At 46.0% G+C, this 22,349-nt stretch overlaps 1 protein-coding gene across 3 annotated transcripts in view; it reads right to left on the bottom strand.

Annotated features, from left to right (window-relative positions):
• Nucleotides 1–21,992, bottom strand: part of Ercc4 (ERCC excision repair 4, endonuclease catalytic subunit) — a 28,246-nt gene extending 6,254 nt beyond the window's left edge. The window contains exons 1-10 of one of the 3 annotated variants that reach the window (XM_050125782.1): nucleotides 20,212–20,344; nucleotides 16,466–16,736; nucleotides 13,473–13,579; nucleotides 11,530–11,725; nucleotides 10,534–10,741; nucleotides 8,261–8,441; nucleotides 7,207–7,335; nucleotides 6,386–6,496; nucleotides 3,128–3,707; nucleotides 1,157–1,249 (exon numbers count right to left, since the gene is read on the bottom strand). In XM_050125782.1, the coding sequence (XP_049981739.1) occupies nucleotides 1,157–1,249; nucleotides 3,128–3,707; nucleotides 6,386–6,496; nucleotides 7,207–7,335; nucleotides 8,261–8,441; nucleotides 10,534–10,741; nucleotides 11,530–11,570 (1,343 nt within the window). In that variant the 5' untranslated portion in view covers nucleotides 11,571–11,725; nucleotides 13,473–13,579; nucleotides 16,466–16,736; nucleotides 20,212–20,344. Of the gene's footprint in view, nucleotides 1–1,156; nucleotides 1,250–3,127; nucleotides 3,708–6,385; nucleotides 6,497–7,206; nucleotides 7,336–8,260; nucleotides 8,442–10,533; nucleotides 10,742–11,529; nucleotides 11,726–13,472; nucleotides 13,580–16,465; nucleotides 16,737–20,211; nucleotides 20,393–21,755 lie in introns of those variants that run through there. The other 2 variants (XM_050125781.1, XM_050125783.1) reach the window with 2 other exon arrangements.
• Nucleotides 21,993–22,349: the final 357 nt, after the last annotated feature.

Raw genomic sequence — 22,349 nt, 5'->3', positions numbered from 1 at the left:
AAAAAAAAAAAAAAAAAAAAAAAAAAAAAAAAAAAAAAAAAGAATATACAGAGGATGAGAGAGGAGAGAGGATGAGCACCCACAGCTAGGCCTGTGGGACACTGACCACTCTGAGATTCTGTCTAGCTCAGAGCTAGGCTTACTGCCCCTGCACACTGCCAACGTTCAAGGCATGGAAAGTCAGTTAAGAAGATGTAGGCCATTGCTTTCTCTGGGTCAGGGTCTAGGATGGTTGGTCTAATCCTGGCTTCTTAGTCCATGGCAGTCTATTGGTATGTTTACTGGTGGGTCATCTGAGCTCCTCAGGCGCTTAGGGGTGAGAGGCAACAGTCAGTTTGTGACTGTCCATAACAGCTCACGTTAAACTGAAAAGCATTTCCTACCATGATTGGCAACATGATATCCACTCTCAAAAACATACACACATTCAAAAAACAGCACACCTTTTTTTTTTTTTTTTTAAATACCACCTTAGAGTGATTCTAGTTCCAGTGGCCAGAAATGGGAGAGCAGCTACCTTAGCATCTGCAGACAAGCAGGCTTGTCTAAGGTGGGAAAATTCACAGTGCAGAGGGTGCAGGCTGGAGAGCCATCTTCTGGGGAAGCAAGTGCGTCTGGTGCCGGACGCTATGGATGAGAAGCAGTTTCCTTCACACATCTCTGATAGAAACTCAAAGTGCTATGAAATGCAGAGTGTGTGGCTGCTCAGCACAGCAGGGTGGGAAGAGAACTCCATACCCAGTGCTGAAGGAACCCACAGACACAGCAGGGTGGGAAGCGAATCCCACACCCAGTCCTGTGCTGAAGGGACCCACAGTCACGCCCAAATGTTGCCTCCAATGGCCTCCAGGCCACAGAAATAGCAGACACACTACTACCTTCATGTTCAAGATTGGATTCTGTCACTAACACATCTTATTACGCGTAGGAAACTATTATAAATTTTAAAATACTTCTGGTTCCAAGTATTTCAGGTAAGGGATACAACTTAGATTCTACTCACTAAACCCACACTAAGCTCCTGCAGGGGTGAGAGAGGGAGAGGAGGGGTGCGTGAGGCAGGCCCCAGGGACCAGCCTCCCCCTTCCCTTTTCTCCTGCCTCTCTTCCTAAGGACGATGGCCGTCCACTGACCCTGGGAAGGGCCACCACCTCACCGGATGAGCTTCTCAAAGGCCTCTTTCTCCTTTCGCAGAGCCGTCAGGTAGCGCTGCTCTTCCGTGGAGCCTCCATAGATAAGAAAGTAAACCCTGTGGGTTAAGACAGAACTCGTTAGGTTGCAGAACCATAGCTTCTTAATCCCTGGGGAGACAGCACAGTAGAGAATCTGAGAAAGGGAGCCCTGGACACTTGAGCAAAGAAAGCCAAGTAAGAGCGAGGCCCGCTCACGCGCAGCACACAGGCTCACGTGGAGCTACATGGACCCCGCCTCCTAGGGCTGGTACCCGAGAGGCTTCCTTTTCTTTTCAACAACTGGAGGAACACAGTTTAGGTAAATACTGAAATATAACTGGATAACAGAACTCTTTCTTTACAACTATAAACAAATAAAAAAAACCCATACATCTCTTAGAGGCTTCTTTTCTCAACTTTTTTCTTTGTACTTCTGCCAAACCACAGCTTAAAAGTTGGACAATCATCATCAGAACCAGCTTAGGACAGCTCACTGCTGGCGACAAGCAAACACATTAAATATTTAAGGCCTTCACCTCACAGTACTTTCTCAGTTCCTCTGCTCACATCACAACAGACCAGAGCTAAATATGCTTTACACGAACACACGGATAGCATCAGGAATCTCACTCTTTTGATGCATTTTGTCTCTAAAGGGCTCTGCTCTGGGGGCTGGAGAGAGTTGGTTAAGAGTGTTTCCTGCTCTTCCGGAGGGCCAGCATTAAGCTTCCAGCACTCACACTCAGTGGCTTCTAGCTGCCTGTCACTCTGCGTCTCTGGCGACTGGTGCACGCGTACACATACATCATTAAAAACCAGATCGCTTTCCTTCTGTGGCTGAGGTTGTGTCCTGTGCCTCATGCCACCCCCACCTCACCCTGTTAGAGGTGCGTCCCGCACTTCCCAGACTACCTTACTTTGAGGCGCAGAAGGGGACAGGTCGCTGGGTGAGTTAGACGACATGAGCTGCTCCGTGGATGTACCACGTTGTCTGAAGCCAAATCAACTTCTATTTCTGGGCCTCAGTTTCCCACTGACAAGGCGAACAGCTGAATTCCCAGGTCTCTTCTATGCTTGACATTTCGATTCAAACAAGACAGGGTTTTGGGCAAGAAGCTTGGTGCACATACACTACCTGGGAGTCCCTGGCTGGAGGCTGGGTAGCTGACTGGCTCGCAGTGCAGGCTGGGCTCCTGAGAAGGCCTCTGCTCGGAAAGGCTGACTTAGTTACCCTGCTACAAAGGCTTCTCTTGGCTCTGTTTCTGGTTCAGACCGAGTTCAAGATATTAATTTTGATGTTTATTTCTCCTGAGCTAGCTGAAGAGCGAGAACATTGTATTCTTTGAGAAACATCACTTTCTCATCTGATAGACTGATAGATTTTTAAGAGATATTTCTAGAAACCCAAGAAAACTTGGTACAGTAATTCCTAAAACACTTTGGTTTTTATAAGAATAAAACCTAGAGTCATGTCTTAATGTCTGTAAACTGGGCGATGGTGAGGGGGCTCAATAGGTAGAGACTTCCTATCTGAGTGCAATCCCTGGAGCCCACAGGAGGGAAGGCATTGACTAGCTCCTGCAAGTTGTCATGGTGTGCACACACCAACACACAGTGAAGAACGTTTAAAACTTTACAGGGTGTTTTAGGAGATTAAGAACATTTGGCTATGTCATTAGCACAGTCTCTTTGATATTACACAGAACGTCATAAATTTCCTAGACTTTACAGATAGTGTACCCTGGAAGAGACACACTCAGACATAAAGACAGCTATGAACAAGGCAGGAAAAATGCTAGAGGTGCTGGAAGATTGTAATTGAACAGGGGTGGCTGACTTCCTCATGCCACAAAACAGGGACAAACCAACCTCACGGTGGATTAAAGGTAAGAAAACCCCCAGGCAGGTCAGTCAGCTTTTGTCTTTAAGCCCACAGAACCACCAAGCAGACTTGCCTCAGCGGCTTCCCTGGCCTGCTGGCCCTGTAAATCTCCAGCTGGCGGACGAAGGTAAGCTCTGCATCGTACAGAACCACGTATCTGGGCTCCACCTCGTGCAGTACCCGCGTCAGGGCATAGGGGTCGCTGCACCCCAGAAGCGGATGGATGATGGTCAGAGGCTCTTTCAGGATGCCATAGGCCGCATCAGATGACAAATTTAAATCAAAAGCTTCGTGCTGAACCTCCCCTCCGCAGCCTTCTGGGCTACTGGTGACCTCCGCTGCCCCTTCCTCTGGCGGCTCCTCAGCAGTCCCTATCACTTGCGTCAGAGTCAGCTCTCGCTTCTTCCTTCTGGGAGCCCCCTTTTTGGTAGTGGTGCGTTCTTTGTTCTGGGCATCTTTGGGTCTCTTGTCAGACTTCTTGGTTCTCTTTGCACCATCCTCCTTTCTAAAATTCACCCACACTTCTTCAGCTTTGCTGTCCTTCTCAAAGGTTTTCCTGTAGAGCCGCAGCAGGAAGGCTTCCGCCCCCATGGTCAGGTAGTCTCTGAGCTGGCAGCATGTACGGTCATCACTTGCACAGATCAGCACCTGGCCTGCAATCAGAGAACGCATGCTTGCTTGCTCACTCCCATTCTCGGCTCCTTTGGGTCACCCTGGGTCCCCTGTCCCCTTCTAGAGAAACCCTTGGTAAAGAACCCAATTTATAAATTACTTAAAAAAGGGCGGGGACCCCAATCCCACACTGTTACCTCCAGATGGATTCAGAGTGACGCCAAGGCCAGGACTAATCACTTTAGTGAAAGCAGAGCCGAGGTAGAACAGAAGCTTTGACGAAACTTCTAATGACTAATTTTCTAGAGGCTTCTAGATGCCAAAATATAGCCCAAATGGATATATTCAAATGTCAAATCTTAAATCATAAGAAAGAATGGCTTGCTTTCACTCCCAAGATGGAGGTGATTTTTTATCTTTAAAGTAGAAAAGTAAGCTCTGGGAATCCAGTCGAAGAGAGGGAGGAGGGAATTTATGAGCAAGGTAGGTTAAGATCATGAAGGGGAAATCTACAGAGACAGCTGAATCAAGCTGGTGGGAACTCACAAACTCTAGACCGACAGCTGTGGAGGCTGCACAGGACTTAAGCCCTCTGAATGTGGGAAACAGTTGTGTAGCTTGGTCTGTCTGAGGGGGTCTCTGGTAGTGGGACCAGGATCTAGCCCTGGTGCATGAGCTAGTTTTTTGGAACCCATTCCCTATGGTGGGATGCTTTGCTCAGCCTTGATGCAGGGGGGGGNGGGGGGGGGGCAGGGGGGGGCTTGGTCCTGTCTCAACTTAATGTGCAAGGCTTTAACCTTTGGGAGGAGTGGGTGAGGGTGGGGTGGGCTGGGGGGATGTGAGGGGAGGGAGGGAGGAGGGAGAGGGAAAACTGTGATTGGAATGTAAAATGAAATTCTTAAGAAAAGTAGAAAAGTAATTCACAGAGAAGATTATATCTAAAGGTTGATATTAGAGCAATAAAAACAGCATTGCAAAGTCTGGAGACATAATCAGCTCATCAATGTCACTATCCTAACTAACAATGAGCTGAGAAACTGGTGTAGTTTAAGTTCCAAGCAGCTAACATGGAAATACAGCTGAGAGCAGGGGCTTACTCTTAACAACATTTAAGATGTCTTCTCGAGTTAGTAAAGTTGTTATGCATGTGTAAAGCGTGTATACAGAGATAAAAATGAGAGAATTTCCAGTTAGTTAGCTGAGTCAAATGAAAATGATTGTCATAAAAACCAACGCCATGACAGCCTTTAATCCCAGCACTCAGGAGGGCTGTTCCAAGTTCAAGGACAGTCTGGATTACAGAACAAGTTTCTAGTTGAGCCTCTTGAAAACTGTGTAACCAAGTTACAAAACCCTCAGTTGTTTTAACTATAAGTTTTGGTTAAATTTATTTATTTAGTGTCTGTGTGTAGGTCAGAAACCCTGTTCTCCTCCACCACGTGGTTTCCAGGGACTGTACTTAGGTTGTCTAGTTTGGCAGCAAAGGTTGAGCCATCTCACCAGCCGCTCCTAATGCTTTAAGTGTAAGCCCTTGTGTTGGTCCATAGGCCTAGCTATCCTGGTTGCAGAACAAGGGTTGGGCACATCTGAATGACTTTAACAACCATGTGAAAGAAGCCTAGAAGGAGATAAACTAATGTCAACATCACATCATCTGGTATTGGGAAACCTCACCCCACATTTTATCAGTCTTTGTACCTTATCTAAGTGAGCATTTGAGACCTTGGATCTTAGATCACAGTACTGTAAGTTTTGGGTAATTATCACCAGTATCTACTAATATAAGGATCAAACGCCTTTTAAAAAAAGATTCATTTTTTATTTGTGCATGTGAACATGCAGATGCCTTGGAGCTCAGAGGGCACTAGATCCCCTGGAGCTGGAGCTACAAATGCTCATGAGCTACCCAATATGGGTGCTGGGCCTGAACATCACCTTCTGCAAGAGCAGCAAGGGCTCCTAACTGCTGCACCACCCCACCAGCCCTTCAGCGTCGTTGGAAAGACTATCCATTTAAGTAGTGCACAGACTAGTTGGTTTCACTGTGGTGAAACCATTGTGCCTTGCTCTCATTTACCCAGGGCCCACTATATCACCCTGCTTGCCTTTATTACTTTGCAGTTAAGATTAAGTCAGTACTTTCAAACATGTGGATTTTCTCTTTATCTAGTTTTACTTTGAATTTACAGTTCTGGCGTAGTGTGCTGTGTTCATCTGTTAGCACATGTTTGCAGGTAGAAGGCCCAGAACTTGGAATTGTTTTTTAAGGGCTCAGTTAGTAGAGGCATTCAAGCTTCTTTGGAAAGACACTTGGCTAGGGATATAAAACAGAAACACCACTAACTGATTCCTTGGAGATTCGAGATTTAAAACCTGGTGAATATATACATGGAAATTTGCTGAATTTTAAATAGGTCCCAAGAAGCCAGGCAGTGAAGAATGTACTTCGTGAATACAGAATAACTCAACTCGGAGAAAAGCACAACAAATTGAAGCGGCCTTGGGAGCCATGTGATTGACAGCTAATGCCAGTGTGCTGTGTGGGGTCTTGGGGCACCTGCCCGGAATCTAATACTAGGAAGTATAGGGAAGAAAAATCAGAAAGTCAAGGCCAGCCTCAGATGCACAGCAAGCTCAAAGCCAATCTGGGCCAATGAGTTCTTGTCTCAGAAACAAAAACAAAGGTTAAGCCAATGTCACCATCTCCCTTTGCTCCTACCTGGACCTCCAAGGGCTTCACTCTCCTTATTTTCAGCTTCGATTTCTTTCAGGATTTCACTTAATGCCTCCCACTTTGGGTTGCATTCTAGGACCAGCTCCTTTTTTGTTTCTGTGTAGAAATAAAATGTAACCACATCCTGTATGATTTTTAGCCAAACCGTGCCAAAAGCTTTCCCACAACAGAAAACTAGCATCGCTGACATGTCCTTGGGTGTCCAGCCTACTACACAGGAGCTGCTTCCCTGGAAAAAGCTGCTGCCCCATCTGCCAGAATGTGCAGAGGTGACGGCATGCACGGAGTAGATGCCACCAATATTTATTATTTCTAATGTGCCTGTGCTTCCTACAATCCCGAACATGGCTAAAAGCAGGTAACAATTATTTTTTCTAAAAGCATTCAAACAGATTACGAACACACTATTTTGAATAGATCTTTAAACTAGGTAGAAATAAGTGTTAACTATTCCATCCCAGGCCTTAGAAAAAGTGACACTTGGCACTTACGAGGTATAAACTAGAATACAGACTAGTCACTTCTGGCTGGCATATTTATAATCTTTAAACGTTGCAAAGAATGCTATAATGTTTCACTAAGCTTTTCAGTGCCCAGAATAGTAATGGCTGAACTGTTTCTTATGTAGCAGTAAGAAGTAAGGTGCCTGGCCTTGACCCCGGTGCTCTCTGGCAGTGGCCCTCAGCCGGTCTTCATGCGTGCTCTTCCCACACACCGCAGGCATTCACATGTGTAACAGAAGTAACATGTGTTACTCTGGCTCCTGCTCCCACACCAACGTGAACAGAGAGGCATCTGAGCCTGACCTTGCGCTTCTGCATTCGCCACCTTCTCGGACATTTTGGCCTTTTTATTCAGTTTGGCATCTGGAACACGATAAACACGTGCACGGGCATTCACAAACATGGAGGTGCTAGCATCCAGGAAAAGCCAACCTAAGAAAATGGTTAAAAAGAAGGGCTTCAGTTAGTGGTAGTTTTAAACACTCTAACGGCACATAACCCACCTGGGCCACTCACTACAATCTTGCTTTCCCAGCAGCTGTGCCTTAGTGACTCTTGCTGCTGTGGCCTCGGCTCAACTAGACCAGTGGTTTTCAAAGTATGGCCAAGGGACTCCTTCAGGGCTCCCCAAGAGGTCTCCATGGGGTATGAGATATCCAAACTTTCTTTACAATAATTTTAAGACAACTGTGTTGACATTTTCATGGCTGGGCAGGAAGCTCCACTCTGAATAGCCCGAGGCAGGGGTACCACCAGCTAGTGAAGCCTTTTCTCGTGTACTTTGTAGTTCACAGTTCATTGCTTTTGGGTGCACACAATACTGGGGAACATACACGTGCTATGTATGTGCTCTACATGGTGCCATATCCCTATTTCTGTATTCTGTTACTTAAGAATGTCCAAAGAAGCAGTAAAAATTATTGAGTGCATAAAATTCGACCTTAGGACTCAAGGGTCTTGAGTAGTTAGCATAACGTCACTGTACATGGATATATTTCTAAACAAATCTCTTAGTGCTTTGGCACTCTAGTAGATAAAACCCATTCCTTGGGGTCTCTTTGAGTAAAATTAATTTTAAATTCCTACCAACTAAACTTCCAGAACACAACCCAGTTCCAAATTGGAGACTGTCTGTACTACAAAGTCTTTTCTGGAAATAAAGCCGCCTGGAATGGCTATGAATATTTAATATACAGAACAGAAGTTAAGTAGGCGGGAGCATTAGCTTTCACTAAAGCTTCTACATCCTTGTGCAATGAGATGGAACACAGTTTATAACGTGCAGCTGAATACAGCATCCTCCCGCACACTTCATCCCAACCACGCCCAGAATAACATCAGTGTTTCCATCTCCCACCTGAGTTCTGGCCAAACACTTTCTCTGTGGCTCTCAGAGACTCCAGAAGATTGAGAAATGTCACACAGTCATACTGAGAGAGATACTGCAGTAGGGTCCTTAGTATCTTCAGATCCTGCACCAAGGATTTAGTCTTGGCTCCAAGCTGGTGCCATAAAGGGTCCAAATAATGGCGGATTGTCTGAAAAAAGAATATAATTTATTACTGCTAAGATATGTTCATTATAGCTTTTCTCAACATAGCCATGCTTTCAATAAGGGTTATTCACTAACCTTATATGTATATGTAAAAGCATATTTAAAATTCTAAATATTTTGTTATTTATATTTCACTAAATATTTCTTTCCAAGAAAGTGGCTAGAACACTGCTGGTCTCGAACTCACAGAGATCCGCCTGCCTCTGCCTCCCAAGTGCTGGGATTAAAGGCGTGCGCCACCACCGCCCGGCTCCTATTAATGTTTTAAAAGTATATCTTATTACTACTATTTTTATGATGGGATGAAGTTAATCTCCTTTAATTCTTATTAACTGACTGTCAGATGGCTCAGGAGGACCTGAGTTAAAATCCCCAGCACCCACATAAGAAGACAGGCGTGTGCCTTATAACCTCGGAACTATGAGGGGCAGAGACAGAAAGATCTCTGGGACATTCTAGCTGTCAGCTTAGCTTTAGGTTCAGCGAAAGAAGTGATAGAGAAGTCACCCTATGTCCTCCACTGGCCTCTATACATTCAGAAGCATGTACAACACCCATACACACACATGTACACAGCACACAGACATAACACACAGTGGCACATGTATGCAGACATACACAAATACACTACATACAGACAGAAAAGGTCTGCTAAGTACCAAAAGCCAGCAACTTGTTAGAAACAGAAATAGTAGCTTTATCTGACAGCTCACATTGAGCAGACGGGGTGCCTGAGGGGTGCATGTGACAAGGTAACAGGAAGGCGAGAGCCATTCTACAATGGCAACTTCTCTTAAAGATGCACAGAACCTCAAGTTTTTGTTTTACCTGATGCAAGATCTATCTATATTTAGATGTGATTAATGTGAGGATGTCCAATCCAATCCTTGATTCTCCCCAGCCAGTGACATCAGCCAGCAATCAGTGTTCAATCAAGCATTCTGCGTTTCTAGGACTACTACTCTATTAGAACACTAAGCATTCTGCGTTTCTAGGACTACTACTCTATTAGAACACTAAGATTTGTTATCACCATGCACTCAGACAAATGCACTCTAGGACAAAGAGAGACAGGACAGAGCACACATGAATACTTCATGTAGGTGGACCACTCCTGCACAATCCTCACACACTGTTCCCAGTGACACCAAGGTGGAGTCACAGTTCAAAAGACAGTAGCATGTTCTTAAAAAATGCTACTTGGGGGCTGGAGAGATGTCTCAGAGGTTAAGCACACTGACTGCTCTTCCAGAGGTCTCAAGTTCAATTCCCAGCAACCACGTGGTGGCTCACAACCATATGTAATGAGATCTTGTGCCCTCTACTGACCTGCAGGTATACATATAATATATATATTATCCATGCACTGTATACATAATAAATAAATTTAAAAAATGCTACCTGAACTTTTAAAAGGTACCATTCTGGAGCTATTTAATTCACTATAGGGCTGAACACTTACATATCTAATATTAAGCTATGGTGCAAAAACAAGAAAAATTCCTTATATTGAAGACTTAGCATTTTCTCTGTTCAGAACATAATTTTGAAGACAGAACAGAGGTCTCAGTAATAAAAATTGCCTTTAGTCCCAGCACTTGGGAGGCAGAGGCATGCATATCTCTGTAAGTTCTAGGCCAGCCAAGGAGACACAGTGAGACCCTGTCTCAAAACAAAAACAGAAATACCCTCCATCAAGAAATGCACCTTTCTATTTTAAAAAAGATGGTAAATTCAGGAATGTATAATTATGAAGCATTCCCTTATAGACTCCGTGTCTCCAGATACCCAGCTCCGGTCATCGTGGAACAGAGACACTGATTATACTTCCAATAGGACATTTACTCACCATGTAACAGAAAAGTCAGCCGTATGCTGACATGCCAAACACAGATGCCACTAAGTTACTATTTCCCAGTAGGTAAGCAGCCCCGCTTTAAACCAGGACAACTGAATATTAAAATGCCGTGTGTGCTTTAAAACGACCACCTAACCAGCTGTGCAGCGAAAAGAAGGGAAGGAAGTGGACGACCACCTAACCAGCTGTGCAGCGGAAGGAAGGGAAGGAAGTGGACCTTGTCAAATGGCTTCCCAAGAGCATTTTCTAACGACAAATCTTCCACTTCTAGAGATGGGTTGTGGCACTTCAGCTCCTTCAGACATGCGCTTAAGATGTCTAGTATGGCTGTTTGGATAGAGAGCATGGCAGGAGTCATGGACACGTGGATCTCCACCACTTCAGGCTTGTGCTGTTCTAAGAACGAGTTGACTGCTACATGGAACCTAAGGAGACAGAGTTTCCAAAATCAACAGCTACAAACACAATAGAAGCAAAATGCCAGGACTTAAGAACACACTGGGTCTTGCTGAAGAGGGGTGTTACTAAACCAAGACAGGCTCAAAACCAAGTGCTGGCAAGGGAACACGGCCCCAGCCACTGAGTTCCTACTATCTACAGCTGCTTTGAGTCCCTACTAAACAAAACAAACAAAAAATAACAAAAAACCGATCACTCTTATTTTGTGTGCATGTGTGATGCTCACAGGACAACCGTGGGTCCTGGGGACTGACCCCCAGGCATCAAGGTCAGCAGCCAGCACTTTTACCCACTGAGCCATCTTGCTACCCTTACTCCAATTCTTTTCAAAGTACATGTTTTTTATTTCCTTGTGAGCACTCAAAGCTAGAAGACAATAGTCAATTCTTCCTTTCCTTCCATTTGGGTCCTCAAGATTGAACTCAGATCCTCAGGGTTTGGCGGCAAGCACCTTTACCCCTTGAGTGGTCTTGTTGGCTCTGCCGTGTGCTTCTAACAGCAAGGCTGAGCTAACTGTGCCTCCAGTACCAAAACACTATTTGGTCACTTATTGGTGGGTTTTACTTCTGAAATAAGGAACAATTAAACAAAAGAATAACCATACAACCAGTATTTTTCACAAAATTGATACACACATGCACAAATGTATTTACAAAGACAGAATGGCAAGTTTCACATGGGTTTTATCAACCGCAGTAAAGTGCAGCTAAGTTATGGCTCTTCTGCTCACAAAGCGGTCCCATAATGTCATTACCTTGGCCACAGGTAGAGCTTCCTCACAAAAAGGTTCCTCATCACTCTCTCCACATGACAAAAACCAGTGTCAAAAGCTACAGCGTTGTCTGTGAAAGCTTTGATGAAGCCACGCTTGTTTTTCTGGCGGAAAAGACGCAGGATGAAGGCTTCTTGGCAGGACTCAATGATTCTGTGTGCTCTGTACACAAGGATGCCTGTGGGGGTGGAGTGGTCAGGCTCTGTAAGTGACAGAACTTACAGGTGAAGCTCTACGTATAGAAGGGGGATTTAGTAGAGTACAACAGTAACTCTGGAGAAGACAGGGGTTGTGGTGTGCACGGGTGATTGCCACGCTTATTCCGGCTCATTCCCTTCCTCTGGAACATGTACTTGAAAACAGGCAGGCCCTGCTCTAGGATGGGCACAGACATAAGTCATGTTCTTTTGTGGAATTTGAAATAACTTGAGTAAAATATTTAATGTTACAAGTGCAAAGGAGGAAACCAGTCGGAGGGAGGAGCGTGAGCAAGGGTGGCACCCCAGTCACGGTTGTACTGCTGTGATGGAACACCACGACCAAACGCAAGCTAGTGAGGAAAGCGTTTACTAGGCTTACACTTCCACATCACTGAACAGGAAGTCAGGGCAGGAATCTGGAGGCAGGAGATCATGCAGAGGCCTTGGAGGAGTGCTGCTTATTGGCTCATTCCTCCTGGGTTGCTCAGCCTGTTTTCTTATAGAACCCAGGACCACCAGCCCAGGGGTTGCACCACCCACAATCCCCCTCCATGGAGACCACTAAGGAAATGCCCTACAGGCTTGTCTACAGCCCAGGCTTACTGAGGCATTTTCTCAGGGGAGGCATCCTCCTCTCCAAAGACTCCAGCTTCTGTCAAGTGGACATGAAACTAGAGCGCACAGGTGGTGATCTGTGTTTGAACTTCAGTGCTGAGTGTGCAAATGGAAAGTGGAGGGAAGGGAGGGGGTCTCCTGGGCGTCTGGACCACAAAGGGGCCAGACCAAGGAAGATAAAGAGCAGACAACTTGAACGGCACACAGGTGAGTGGATGGACTACATAAAATAGCTCCGTTTTATAGTCAGGGGAGCATCTACCTCCATCAGATAAAATAAAGAGGCAAATCACATGAGTTAAACAAAAAACCTTTAATGAGCAAGCTTAACACAACATTTTGTTTTGTTTGTAGAAGCAAGCACTTGATATTTAACTTAGCCTGGCCTTAATTAAACTCATGATCCTCCTTCCTCAGCCTCCTGATTACAGGCGTGTACCACCATGCCTGGCAATACATGGCTTTTGTGCTCTGACTAGTATGATACCTCTGCATCTTAAAGACAAGAATGAGGGCTGAAGAGATGGCTCGGGGGATAAAGCACTTGTCATGTACATCTAGAACCTGTATAACAGCTAGGTCTGTGTGGGTAGGCAGCAGATTGGCAAGCTCTAGCTTCAGCAAGTGACCCTGTCTCAATAAATAAAGGAGAGAGAGAGAGAGAGAGAGAGAGAGAGAGAGAGAGAGAGACCGACCGACCGACCGACCTGATGTCAATTCTGGGTGTCCACACATGTGCACACCTACACACATATGCATGTAGAAAGACAGTGATAAATGTTTCTTAATTTTAAACAGATCTTGAATGCACTACCATTCTGATTATTTGCTAGTGTGCATGAGCGTGTGTGTGTGCGTGTGCTGCGTGTGTGAGCATATGTGTGTGTGTGTGTGTGGCATGGCACAGGTGGATGTCAGAGGTCAACTTCCGGGTTGGTTCTCTCCTTCCACTGCACAGACTCTGGTGATGGAACTCAGGTCAGGCTTGGAGACAAAGTGCCTTTACCCACTGAGCCATCTTGTTGGCCCTGTTGGTACCATGTGTGTTTAGTGACAAAGAGAAGCAGGAGATATAACAGAGAACAGACATCATTTCTGGGTCGAACTTACCATTCTGTAATGATTCTCCGTCTTTTTAGACCTAAATCAAGCTGCATCAACACATACATGTACATACATGCACTTGTTTGGGGCCTGCTCTCCTCACTAATCGAGTCCTGAAAATGACACAGAGATCAATGTGCCCTTCTTGTCATTCAATAACTCACAGATTCTATTACTTTATTTTGAAATCCTGGACTAAGGTGGCTGGCACTACAATTTATTCTCCCTAGCCAAGGAAAATTTATTTACAAATTTATGGACAAAGACCTTCCAATCATACTGGTGAACGTGGTGGACTGACTTATTGCTCAGAAAATATTCTAAACTTAGCAGGTGGCCTTCCCAAGGATCCTGCAAACTGTGTTGAAACATTATACAGGGGGCTGGGAGGTGGTCCTGTAGTATTTGACATGGCCACCCTGTGCACACTGGCTGTAGAGCTGTAGGAGGCAGAGACACAGGGTCACTGGGGCTGCTGCAGGTTCCAACCTGCCTTCAGTCCATGAGACCTTGTCCCATGGGCATAAGGTGCACAGTGATAGAGCAGGATGGTCACTCTCTTCCTCTGGCCCACATTAAGTGCACACAACAGAAAGAGCACATAAAACTGAAAACAGTACGGCAGGACATGTGCTCCAAGAGGCTGCCATGGCCTTGGAATCCAGGGGGAGGGGAAAGCTGACCCCAACTCCAGGCCCAGGCACAGCTAGGCTTGGCAAACAGGATTCAGGTAAGGATTCTGAGGCTGGGCCACTCTGGGCCACCTGATGTTATGACTTGGATAGGAAATGTCCCCAACGGTTCATCGTGCAATCAAGGCTTGCTCCTACAGTCATGCTCAGAGGGCTTTGTGCGTTTTCATTTTATGTAAGGATTATTTTAAGATTAAAAAAAGGAGAGGGAAGTGCGATCATATGAGCAAAGGGGTCATGACCATGATGGGGAAATCCATAGGAACAGCTTACCTAAGCTAGTGGGAGCTCACTGACTCTGCAGATAGCGGGGAACCTGCATAGGACAGAACTAGGCCCTCTGAATGAGGGTGACAGTTGTGTGGCTTGGCCAGTCTGTGGGGCCATTGGCAGTGGGGCCAGGATTTATCCACAGTACATGAATGGGATTTTTAGAACCCATTCGCTATGGTGGGATGCCTTGCTCAGCCGCCACACAGTGGGGAGGGGCTTGGTCCTGCCTCAACTTGATATACCAGACTCCCCATGGGCCTTACCCTCTCTGAGAAGTGGATGGGGGGTGGTTGGGTGAGAGGAAGGTGGAGGAGGGAGTAGGAGGAGGGAGGGGGAACTGTGGTTGGTATGTAAAATGAAAAAAAAAACTTAAAAATTTTTTACAAAGGCAGTTGGGGGGGGGAGCTGACCAAGATCATCCGGAAGTAGGGCTGACAGAGGCTCTACCACACGCTTCCTGCGAGTGAAGCCCCTTGGGGGTCCTAGAGTGTGTGTGGAGAGGGCTTCAGTGCCACAGAAGCCTCTCATGAGACAGGACAGCATAGACCAGGGTGGACCTGATTCTGGCAGTTCCTGTAGGCTGAGCCCGGAGAGGGTGTTAATTCAGACTGTGCAGGCCCAGTCAGGGCAACCTGACATCTAGTATGGTGCAATATTGACATCTAGTGGTAGTTTCTAGAAGATGTTTTCATGTTAGCAACAGATTTTTGTTTTTGTTTGTTTGTTTATTTGTTTATTTATTTATTTAAGACTTCTGCCTCTTCCCCACCGCCACCCCCCCTTTCCCCTCCCCCTCCCCCAACCAAGTCCCCCTCCCTCATCAGCCCAAAGAGCAATCAGGATTCCCTGCTCTGTGGGAAGTCCAAGGACCACCCACCTCCATCCAGGTCTAGTAAGGTGAGCATCCACGAAACTGCCTAGGCTCCCACAAAGCCAATGGGGATGTTCTATCGGGAACTCACCAAGGCCAGCTGGCCTGGGTCTGAAAAAGCCTGGGTTAAAACCGGTCTCGCTGAACATAGCAGACAAGGAGGACTACTGAGAACTCAAGAACAATGGCAATGGGTTCTTTGATCCTACTGCACGTATTGGCTTTGTGTTAGCAACATATTTACACAACATAAAGCAGTAAGCTTTGGAAGGACAGATATCTCCAGCTATAAAAGCTATAAAGGGTACTGGTACAGTTTACTAGGGATTTCTGTGTTCAAGTGGCACAACAGGCATTGTTTTGGTTTTTCGAGACAGGGTTTCTCTGTGGCTTTGGAGCCTGTCCTGGAACTAGCTCTTGTAGACCAGGCTGGTCTCGAACTCACAGAAATCCACCTGCCTCTGCCTCCCAAGTACTGGGATTAAAGGTGTGCACCACTACTGCCCAGCCAGAGGCAATGTTTTTTAAATATATATATATATTTATATTTTTAAATATATATTTAATATTATATATACATTTATGTGTATGGGTGTCTTGACTGCTTGTATGATAAAGAGGCCAGAAATACACACTGGAAAAAAGACAGCACCTTCAGTAAAGGGTGCTGGTCAAACTCTATGTCAGCCTGCAGAAGAAGGCATATAGATCCACATTTATCACTCTGCACAAAACTCAAGTCCAAGTGGATCAATGACCTCAACATAAAACCAGATACACTAAACCAGACAGAAGAGAAAGAGGGGAATAGCTTGGAACTCATTGGCACAGGAGACAACTTTCTGAACAGAACAACAGCACACGAACTAAGATCAACAATTAATAAAAGGGATCTCATGAAACTGAAAAGTTTCTGCAAGGCAAAGGACACTGTACAGAAACAGCCTAAGGAATGGAAAAAGATTTTTGCCAACTCCACATCTGATAGAGGTTGAATATCTAAAATATATAAAGAACTCAGGAAAGTAGATTTTAAAAAAATCCAATTAAAACTGGGGTACATATCTAAACAGAAATATCAATAGAGGAATCTCAAATGACTGAGAAACACTTAAAAAAATGTTTAACATTCTTAGCCACTAGGGAAATCAAATCAAAACTACCTTGAGACTCCATCTTGCACCTGTCAGAAGGGTTCTGATCAATGACAGAGCTCGTGCTGGTGAGAATGCAGCGCACCGGGAACCGCTGCTGGGACTGCACACTTGTACGGCCACCATGGAAATGAATATGCCAGTTCCTCAGAAAACGGGGACTCAGTCTACCTCAGGACTCAAGGGTGCTCCATCCTACCACAAGGACACTTGCTCAACAATGTTCACTGTGCTTTATTCATAATAGCCAGAAACTGGAAACAACCTAGATGCTACTCAACTGAAGAACGAAAAGAAAACACGACAGGTTCACACAGTGGAGTATTACTCACCAGTTAAAAAAAATAACATCATGAAATTTTCAGATCCAAGCAGAATCATCCTGGGTTAGGTAACCCAGACCCAGAAGGACAAATATGGTTGTGTTCACTTATGAGTGGACAGCAGCTGTTAGTAAACAATGAAGCTACAATCCATAAACCCAGAAAGGCTAGGCAAAGAGGAGCGCTAACGGGGTGGGGGCATGGATCTCCCTGGGAAGGGAAAATAGAATAGATTCTGTGGGCAGACTAGGGGTGGGTGAGGATGGGAACAGAGGGGTGAGGTGAAGGGGGCTCCACAGCTGGAGTGGGGTTTTGGGGTGGCAATGGGAACTTTCTGGAATCTGTAAGGGTGACTTAGTGAGGACTCCTAGTACTAAGGAGGATATGGAATATGAACTGGCCATCTTTTGTAGCCAGGCAAGTGTTCCAGTGCTGTGACTGGATGTTGGCAGAGGAGGTCCCATGGAGATCCCCAAACAACTCAGACTGAGCCAAGCGGTGGCATCATTGTCTTTAATCCCAGAAAGACAGAGGCAGGTGGATCTTTGCAAGTTTGAGGCCAGTCTGGCCTATAGAGCTAGTTCCAGGACAGCCAGAGCTGTTTCATAGAAAACCCTGTCTCAAAAAAACAAACAAAACAAAAATAACAACAAAAGAATAACCCAGTCTGGGGACTGAGATAGGTGGAGTCTGGGGACTGAGATGGGTGGAGTCTGGGGACTGAGATAGGTGGAGTCTGGGGACTGAGATGGGTGGAGCCTGGAGACTGGGTGGTCCAGAGAACTGCAGTAGAACCAAACAGGAATGAGCTTAAAAAAATTAATGAAATGATTCCTAATGATATTCTGCCATACTCGTAGACTGGTGCTTTGTCCAGTCATCATCAGAGATGCTTCCTCTGGCAGCAGAGGAAAGCAGGAGCAGAAACCCACAGCCAGACATTATGGGGAGAGAAGAGTCTAAATTGGAGGTCTCCATTGGGTCCCAGGCCTCAGAGATTGGGGAACCCCATGAAGAAAGGGAGGAAAGACTACAGGGGATGGAGGACACCAGAACTCGGCCCACAGAATTAAGCAGGGCTCACATGTGCTCACAGAACTGAAGTGGCAAACACGGGGCCTGCATGGGTCTGCACCAGGTCCTCTATGTAATTATTATGGCTGGTAGCTTGGTGTTCTTGTGGGACTCCTAACAGTGGGGCGGGCGTGTCTCTGACCCTTTCCCCCTCTCAGGTAGCCTTGTCCAGTCTCGATATGAGGGCTTTGCCTTGTCTTAGTGTATCTTGTTTGGCTGTGCTTGTCTGTTAACTTCTTGGAGGCCTGCTCTTTTCTAAAGAGGAAATGGAGGGGGAGGGGGTCTGGGGAAGAGGGGAAAGGGGGGGGGGAGCTGGAAGGAGTGGAGGGAGGGGAAACTATGGTTGGATTTGGGATGTATTGTATGAGAGAAGAATCCATTTTCAATTAATAATTTTTAAAAAAAGAAATGAGCAAGTGAAATTCAGGAAAGCGAAGGACCTTGTTTTTAAGCACGTGCTGGTGTTTGTAAGTCAGTTGTGTCTGGCCAAGAGGCTCAAGCCACTGTCTGAGACAATAAAGATGCCAGAAAAGAATGACAAGACCTCCTTCCTCAGCCCCAGGAACCTCACCAAGCCTAGTCTGGAAAAAAGGTGGACACATTGGGAAGTGTGCTCATGAATCTGCATTTCCTGCCTCCTACACTCAGTGGCGAGCAGTGTGCACGCAGGTCAACAACAGGGGGCAAGTGTGTGAGCCACCTGCACTGCTCTCCAGGCCAGGACGAACAAGTCGTCCCTGTGCAAAGTTGATCTTACGGGTGAGCCAAGTGCAATATATCGTCCTGTGCACTCTGGGTAGAGAAGCCCGGTGAAGTTTAATGGCAGAGTGACAGGGCTCTTAGATTAGCTTCAGGGAAAGCAGCCGTTTCTGAAGAAATAAATGATAATGAAATTGATTGCTTCTATACTACTCCTAGCTAAAACCTCCCACTCAAAGTATTAAGTAACTATGTAGGTTAATTTAAATCATAGGAAAAGGAAGGGCAACAAATTCATTTAGAGATCTATGAAGAACATCGATAAACACACCTAGTCTGGCTACGCCCAAAAGGCAAATGCCTGTCAACTACAATGTAGCACGATTACTAAAACCCAGAGACAGAAGCTGGGGTTCAACCTGAAGACCAGAAAAGCAAAGCAGCCAGCCACTGGCTCTTACATCTACCTTAGTCCAAAAATGGTGATCCTGCCTCGAAGAATCCTCAGAATGAGACTGAGCCTGAAACCTGTCTCCTCCTGTCTTATAGTGCCCTCTAGTGCTATCAGTGAAAGTAAGATTCGGAAACAACAGGCCATATCTTACACACAACATTGAACAATGACGTAAAAGCTAAAACAGAGCTGAAAGGTACCTGTGTTGCAGTAGGCGCACCTCTGTCAGATCATGACCTTTGACGGTTTGTGTGCTGACACAAGGCTGTGGCTGGGGAGGGAGGGCTCAGTGCTTAAGAGCACTATTCTTCTCTCAGAGGATCCAGGTTTGATTCCCAGAACCCACATGGTGGCCCACAACCATCTCTAACTCCAGTTCCAGAATTCTAATGATCTCTTCTGGCCTCTGCAGATACCAGACATATATGTGGTGCAGGCAAAACATCAAAACATAAAAACAGCTATAACAAATACACCACTGGGCCACCAGACACGTATAGCATGTGCAATTATGTGTTATATACACAATACTCGGTAATGTAGCAAATGACTGTCTGGTAATTTACTATACTATGCTTTTCTTCCTTATTTTGGAGGTCCCCTTCTTATAAAAACAAATCAACCATAAAACAGTGTGCTGTGCTAAGGGCAACATCAGGCCCAAACAGCTCATGTATACCGTGTCTCTTGGTTGCATCAAGAGGTCAATATCTGATTGAGTTTTGGCATTTAGGATTTTTAAAAATTTATTTTTACTTTAAAAATTATGCATATGTTTGTGCATGTTGAGTGCAGTGCTCTTGGAAGGCCAAAGAAGGTATCAGATGCCACTGGAGCTGGAGTTATGGGTCAGCTGTGAGCCACTGGCATGGGTGCTGGGAGCTGAGCAGCTGTCTTTTGCAAGAGCAGGATGCAACCTTAACCTCTGCTCCCCCCTCTAGCCCATCCATGCAGGTTTCTGTATGTATGTAGCTCTAAGGTCTTCATACAATAGCTAAATCACACAGCCTGAGAACCCGTGGCCATTAAGTGATATGTAGCCACACGTGTCATAAATATTTACTAAGCACCTACAACGTATCGGGTATTATGCCAACAGTTTGACAACAAGGCTTGACAATAAGAGCCAGTGTGGCATTTAGGAGAGGAGACAGACACAAATAAAAATGCTCACATTGTAAATAAGGAAGATATCAAATTCTTACCGGTTATTAAATCTGAAGGTATCCTATCAGTCAAGAAATCAACCACAAGTATTCGACTTGTTGCGAATATAATACCACCTTGTGTGTACACTTCATAGCGACTGTTACTTGTGATTTCATTTGTCACACGTCGAGGGAGGTGTTCAACTCCTTCTATCTTCAACTGATTGATAAAATATTCCTAAATCAGAGTATACTCATTAGGAAGCTGTTTAACACAGGGCATTCTTTTAAAATAGGATGCAGAGATTTAAAATGTCTCCAGTCTGATTCCTAAATACCACAGCAAATATACAGACTAAGTTATTTCTTTATACCCGCCAGCCAATTGAGTCACTTTAGTTAAGGTTTTGTTTAGTTGTGCTTTGGAGCTTACACTAAGACATAATTGTGCTTCAGTCCTTATTTCCATTCAACACAAACCCCCAAACAGAACCTTTTAAAACCTTGGCTTAAAAGTTTTCTACTACCTTGAAACTATTTCCCACCAAAGCCAGGTTTTCAGCCAACATATCTGTGAGGTAAGGGGTTCCTCTCTGTGGACAATGCTTTACACTGCTGATGCTGTGTCATTAGTTACAGCAGTATTGATGCATCCTAGAGAAATGTCAGAATGTCCAAAGGTCCCATGGCTGATAGTCTCTCCTGGGCATCTTACATTGCATGAAGTCCCATGTCAAGAAAAGGCGATACCCAGGGGAGTCCCACAGAGCCTGTTCTCAGATGGCATTTTCTTCCTGGCCACACCATCTAGAGGATCAGCAGATGTATCATGCTAGGCTGTGCTCTCCTCTCTCAACATGTCCCACTCCACTGTCCTCTGGGTCACCTATTCTCCTTAACCCGGACTGACCTCTCCTAATAGCCTTAGCTTCCAGTCCCTTCCTTCCTGGCCTTATGTCCCTAGTCCCTCTTTTGTGCATCCTTAAAGGTCTCCTTTTCCATCTTCTACTACTCTCAGAGACCTTGCCATCCCCATCCCCATCATTGCCCTTTTAGGGACCCCACTCAGCAGTCACCAGAAACACCCTTAATACTTAACTTCCAGACTCAACATTATCCCTACAGCTTCACTCCTTTGTAGAGCAATCCAACCCACTCCACTAATGTGTAGCCTAGTCGCCTCTCTTTTTCACTGTCAGAGTGTGTGGGACCCGTATTTTTAGTGTATTCAAGCTGTAGGCTCTGTATCTCTCCGGAAGAGCACTATAAAGTGCCCTCCGGGTCAAGGGAGGAAGCCAAGATTTTGCGCTGCCCTCCTTCGCAGGGTCCTCCCGCGGTGCCAGAGCCCTGCACTCAATGCCCTCGCATGTCCTGGCAGCTACTAGGACTTCCCTGGGGTTCTCTCCCCTCCTTCGCAGCGCCCTAGGACTATGTAGACGCTCTGAATCTCCCCCAGGGATCTCAATTCATTCCCTTTCGTGTCCCGTTTGAGACCTGCGCTGGCTCGGGGCCCCTGCAACCGCACAGCTTGGCGTTCACGCCGCGCCGGTCTCGGCTCGGACGTCCCTACGCCCCCGAGAACACCCATCTCTCAGTCGCACCTCCTCGGCCGGCTGCGTGTTGAGCACCAGCACCAGGCAGGCCGGGTGGCAGTGCAACCGCAGAAAATGGTAGAGAAGTCGGTCGGCGCCAAGCCCGCGGGCGCACACCACCAACCCGTCACTGTCGAGCAGTTCCAGTACCAGCTGCCTCTCGTACTCCAGCAGCGGCGCCATTGCTTTGCCTAAGGCCGGCAGGCACCGCTCCATTTGCGTCCTTCCGGGGTTGTAACCGGACGAGAACGGAAAGAGCCGACCTGAGCCGAGCTTAGCCGAGCGCTGGCCGAACGCAAGGGCTGAACGCCGGGGCGGGAGGATCGCGGAAGGAAGGTTAACAGCAACAGTGGAGTTTGAGACAAGAAGAGGCCGGACATAGCCGAAGGGAGCCGAATCCAAGAGGAGAGTCAACCGATTGTAGCCGAAGAAGAGTCGAGACAGGGATAAATGTGCCGGAGGTAGCCGAATTTAGCCGAGAGCCAGCAAAAGCAGTTGAAGGCATTAGAAAGATGTTCGATTCAGGTGGTAACCGGGTGGCTTCGGAATTTGGTTCTCTAGACCTACAAAATGCAAACAGAGGAGAAGGCGTAACCCTCCAAT

This window comes from Alexandromys fortis, unplaced genomic scaffold, assembly GCF_014885135.2.
Source record: "Alexandromys fortis isolate MF-2015 unplaced genomic scaffold, M_Fortis_MF-2015_v1.1 scaffold_238, whole genome shotgun sequence".
Lineage (NCBI taxonomy): Eukaryota > Metazoa > Chordata > Mammalia > Rodentia > Cricetidae > Alexandromys > Alexandromys fortis.
The sequence above is the reverse complement of the archived record's forward strand: the minus strand, read 5'-3'. Positions and strand labels throughout refer to the sequence as shown.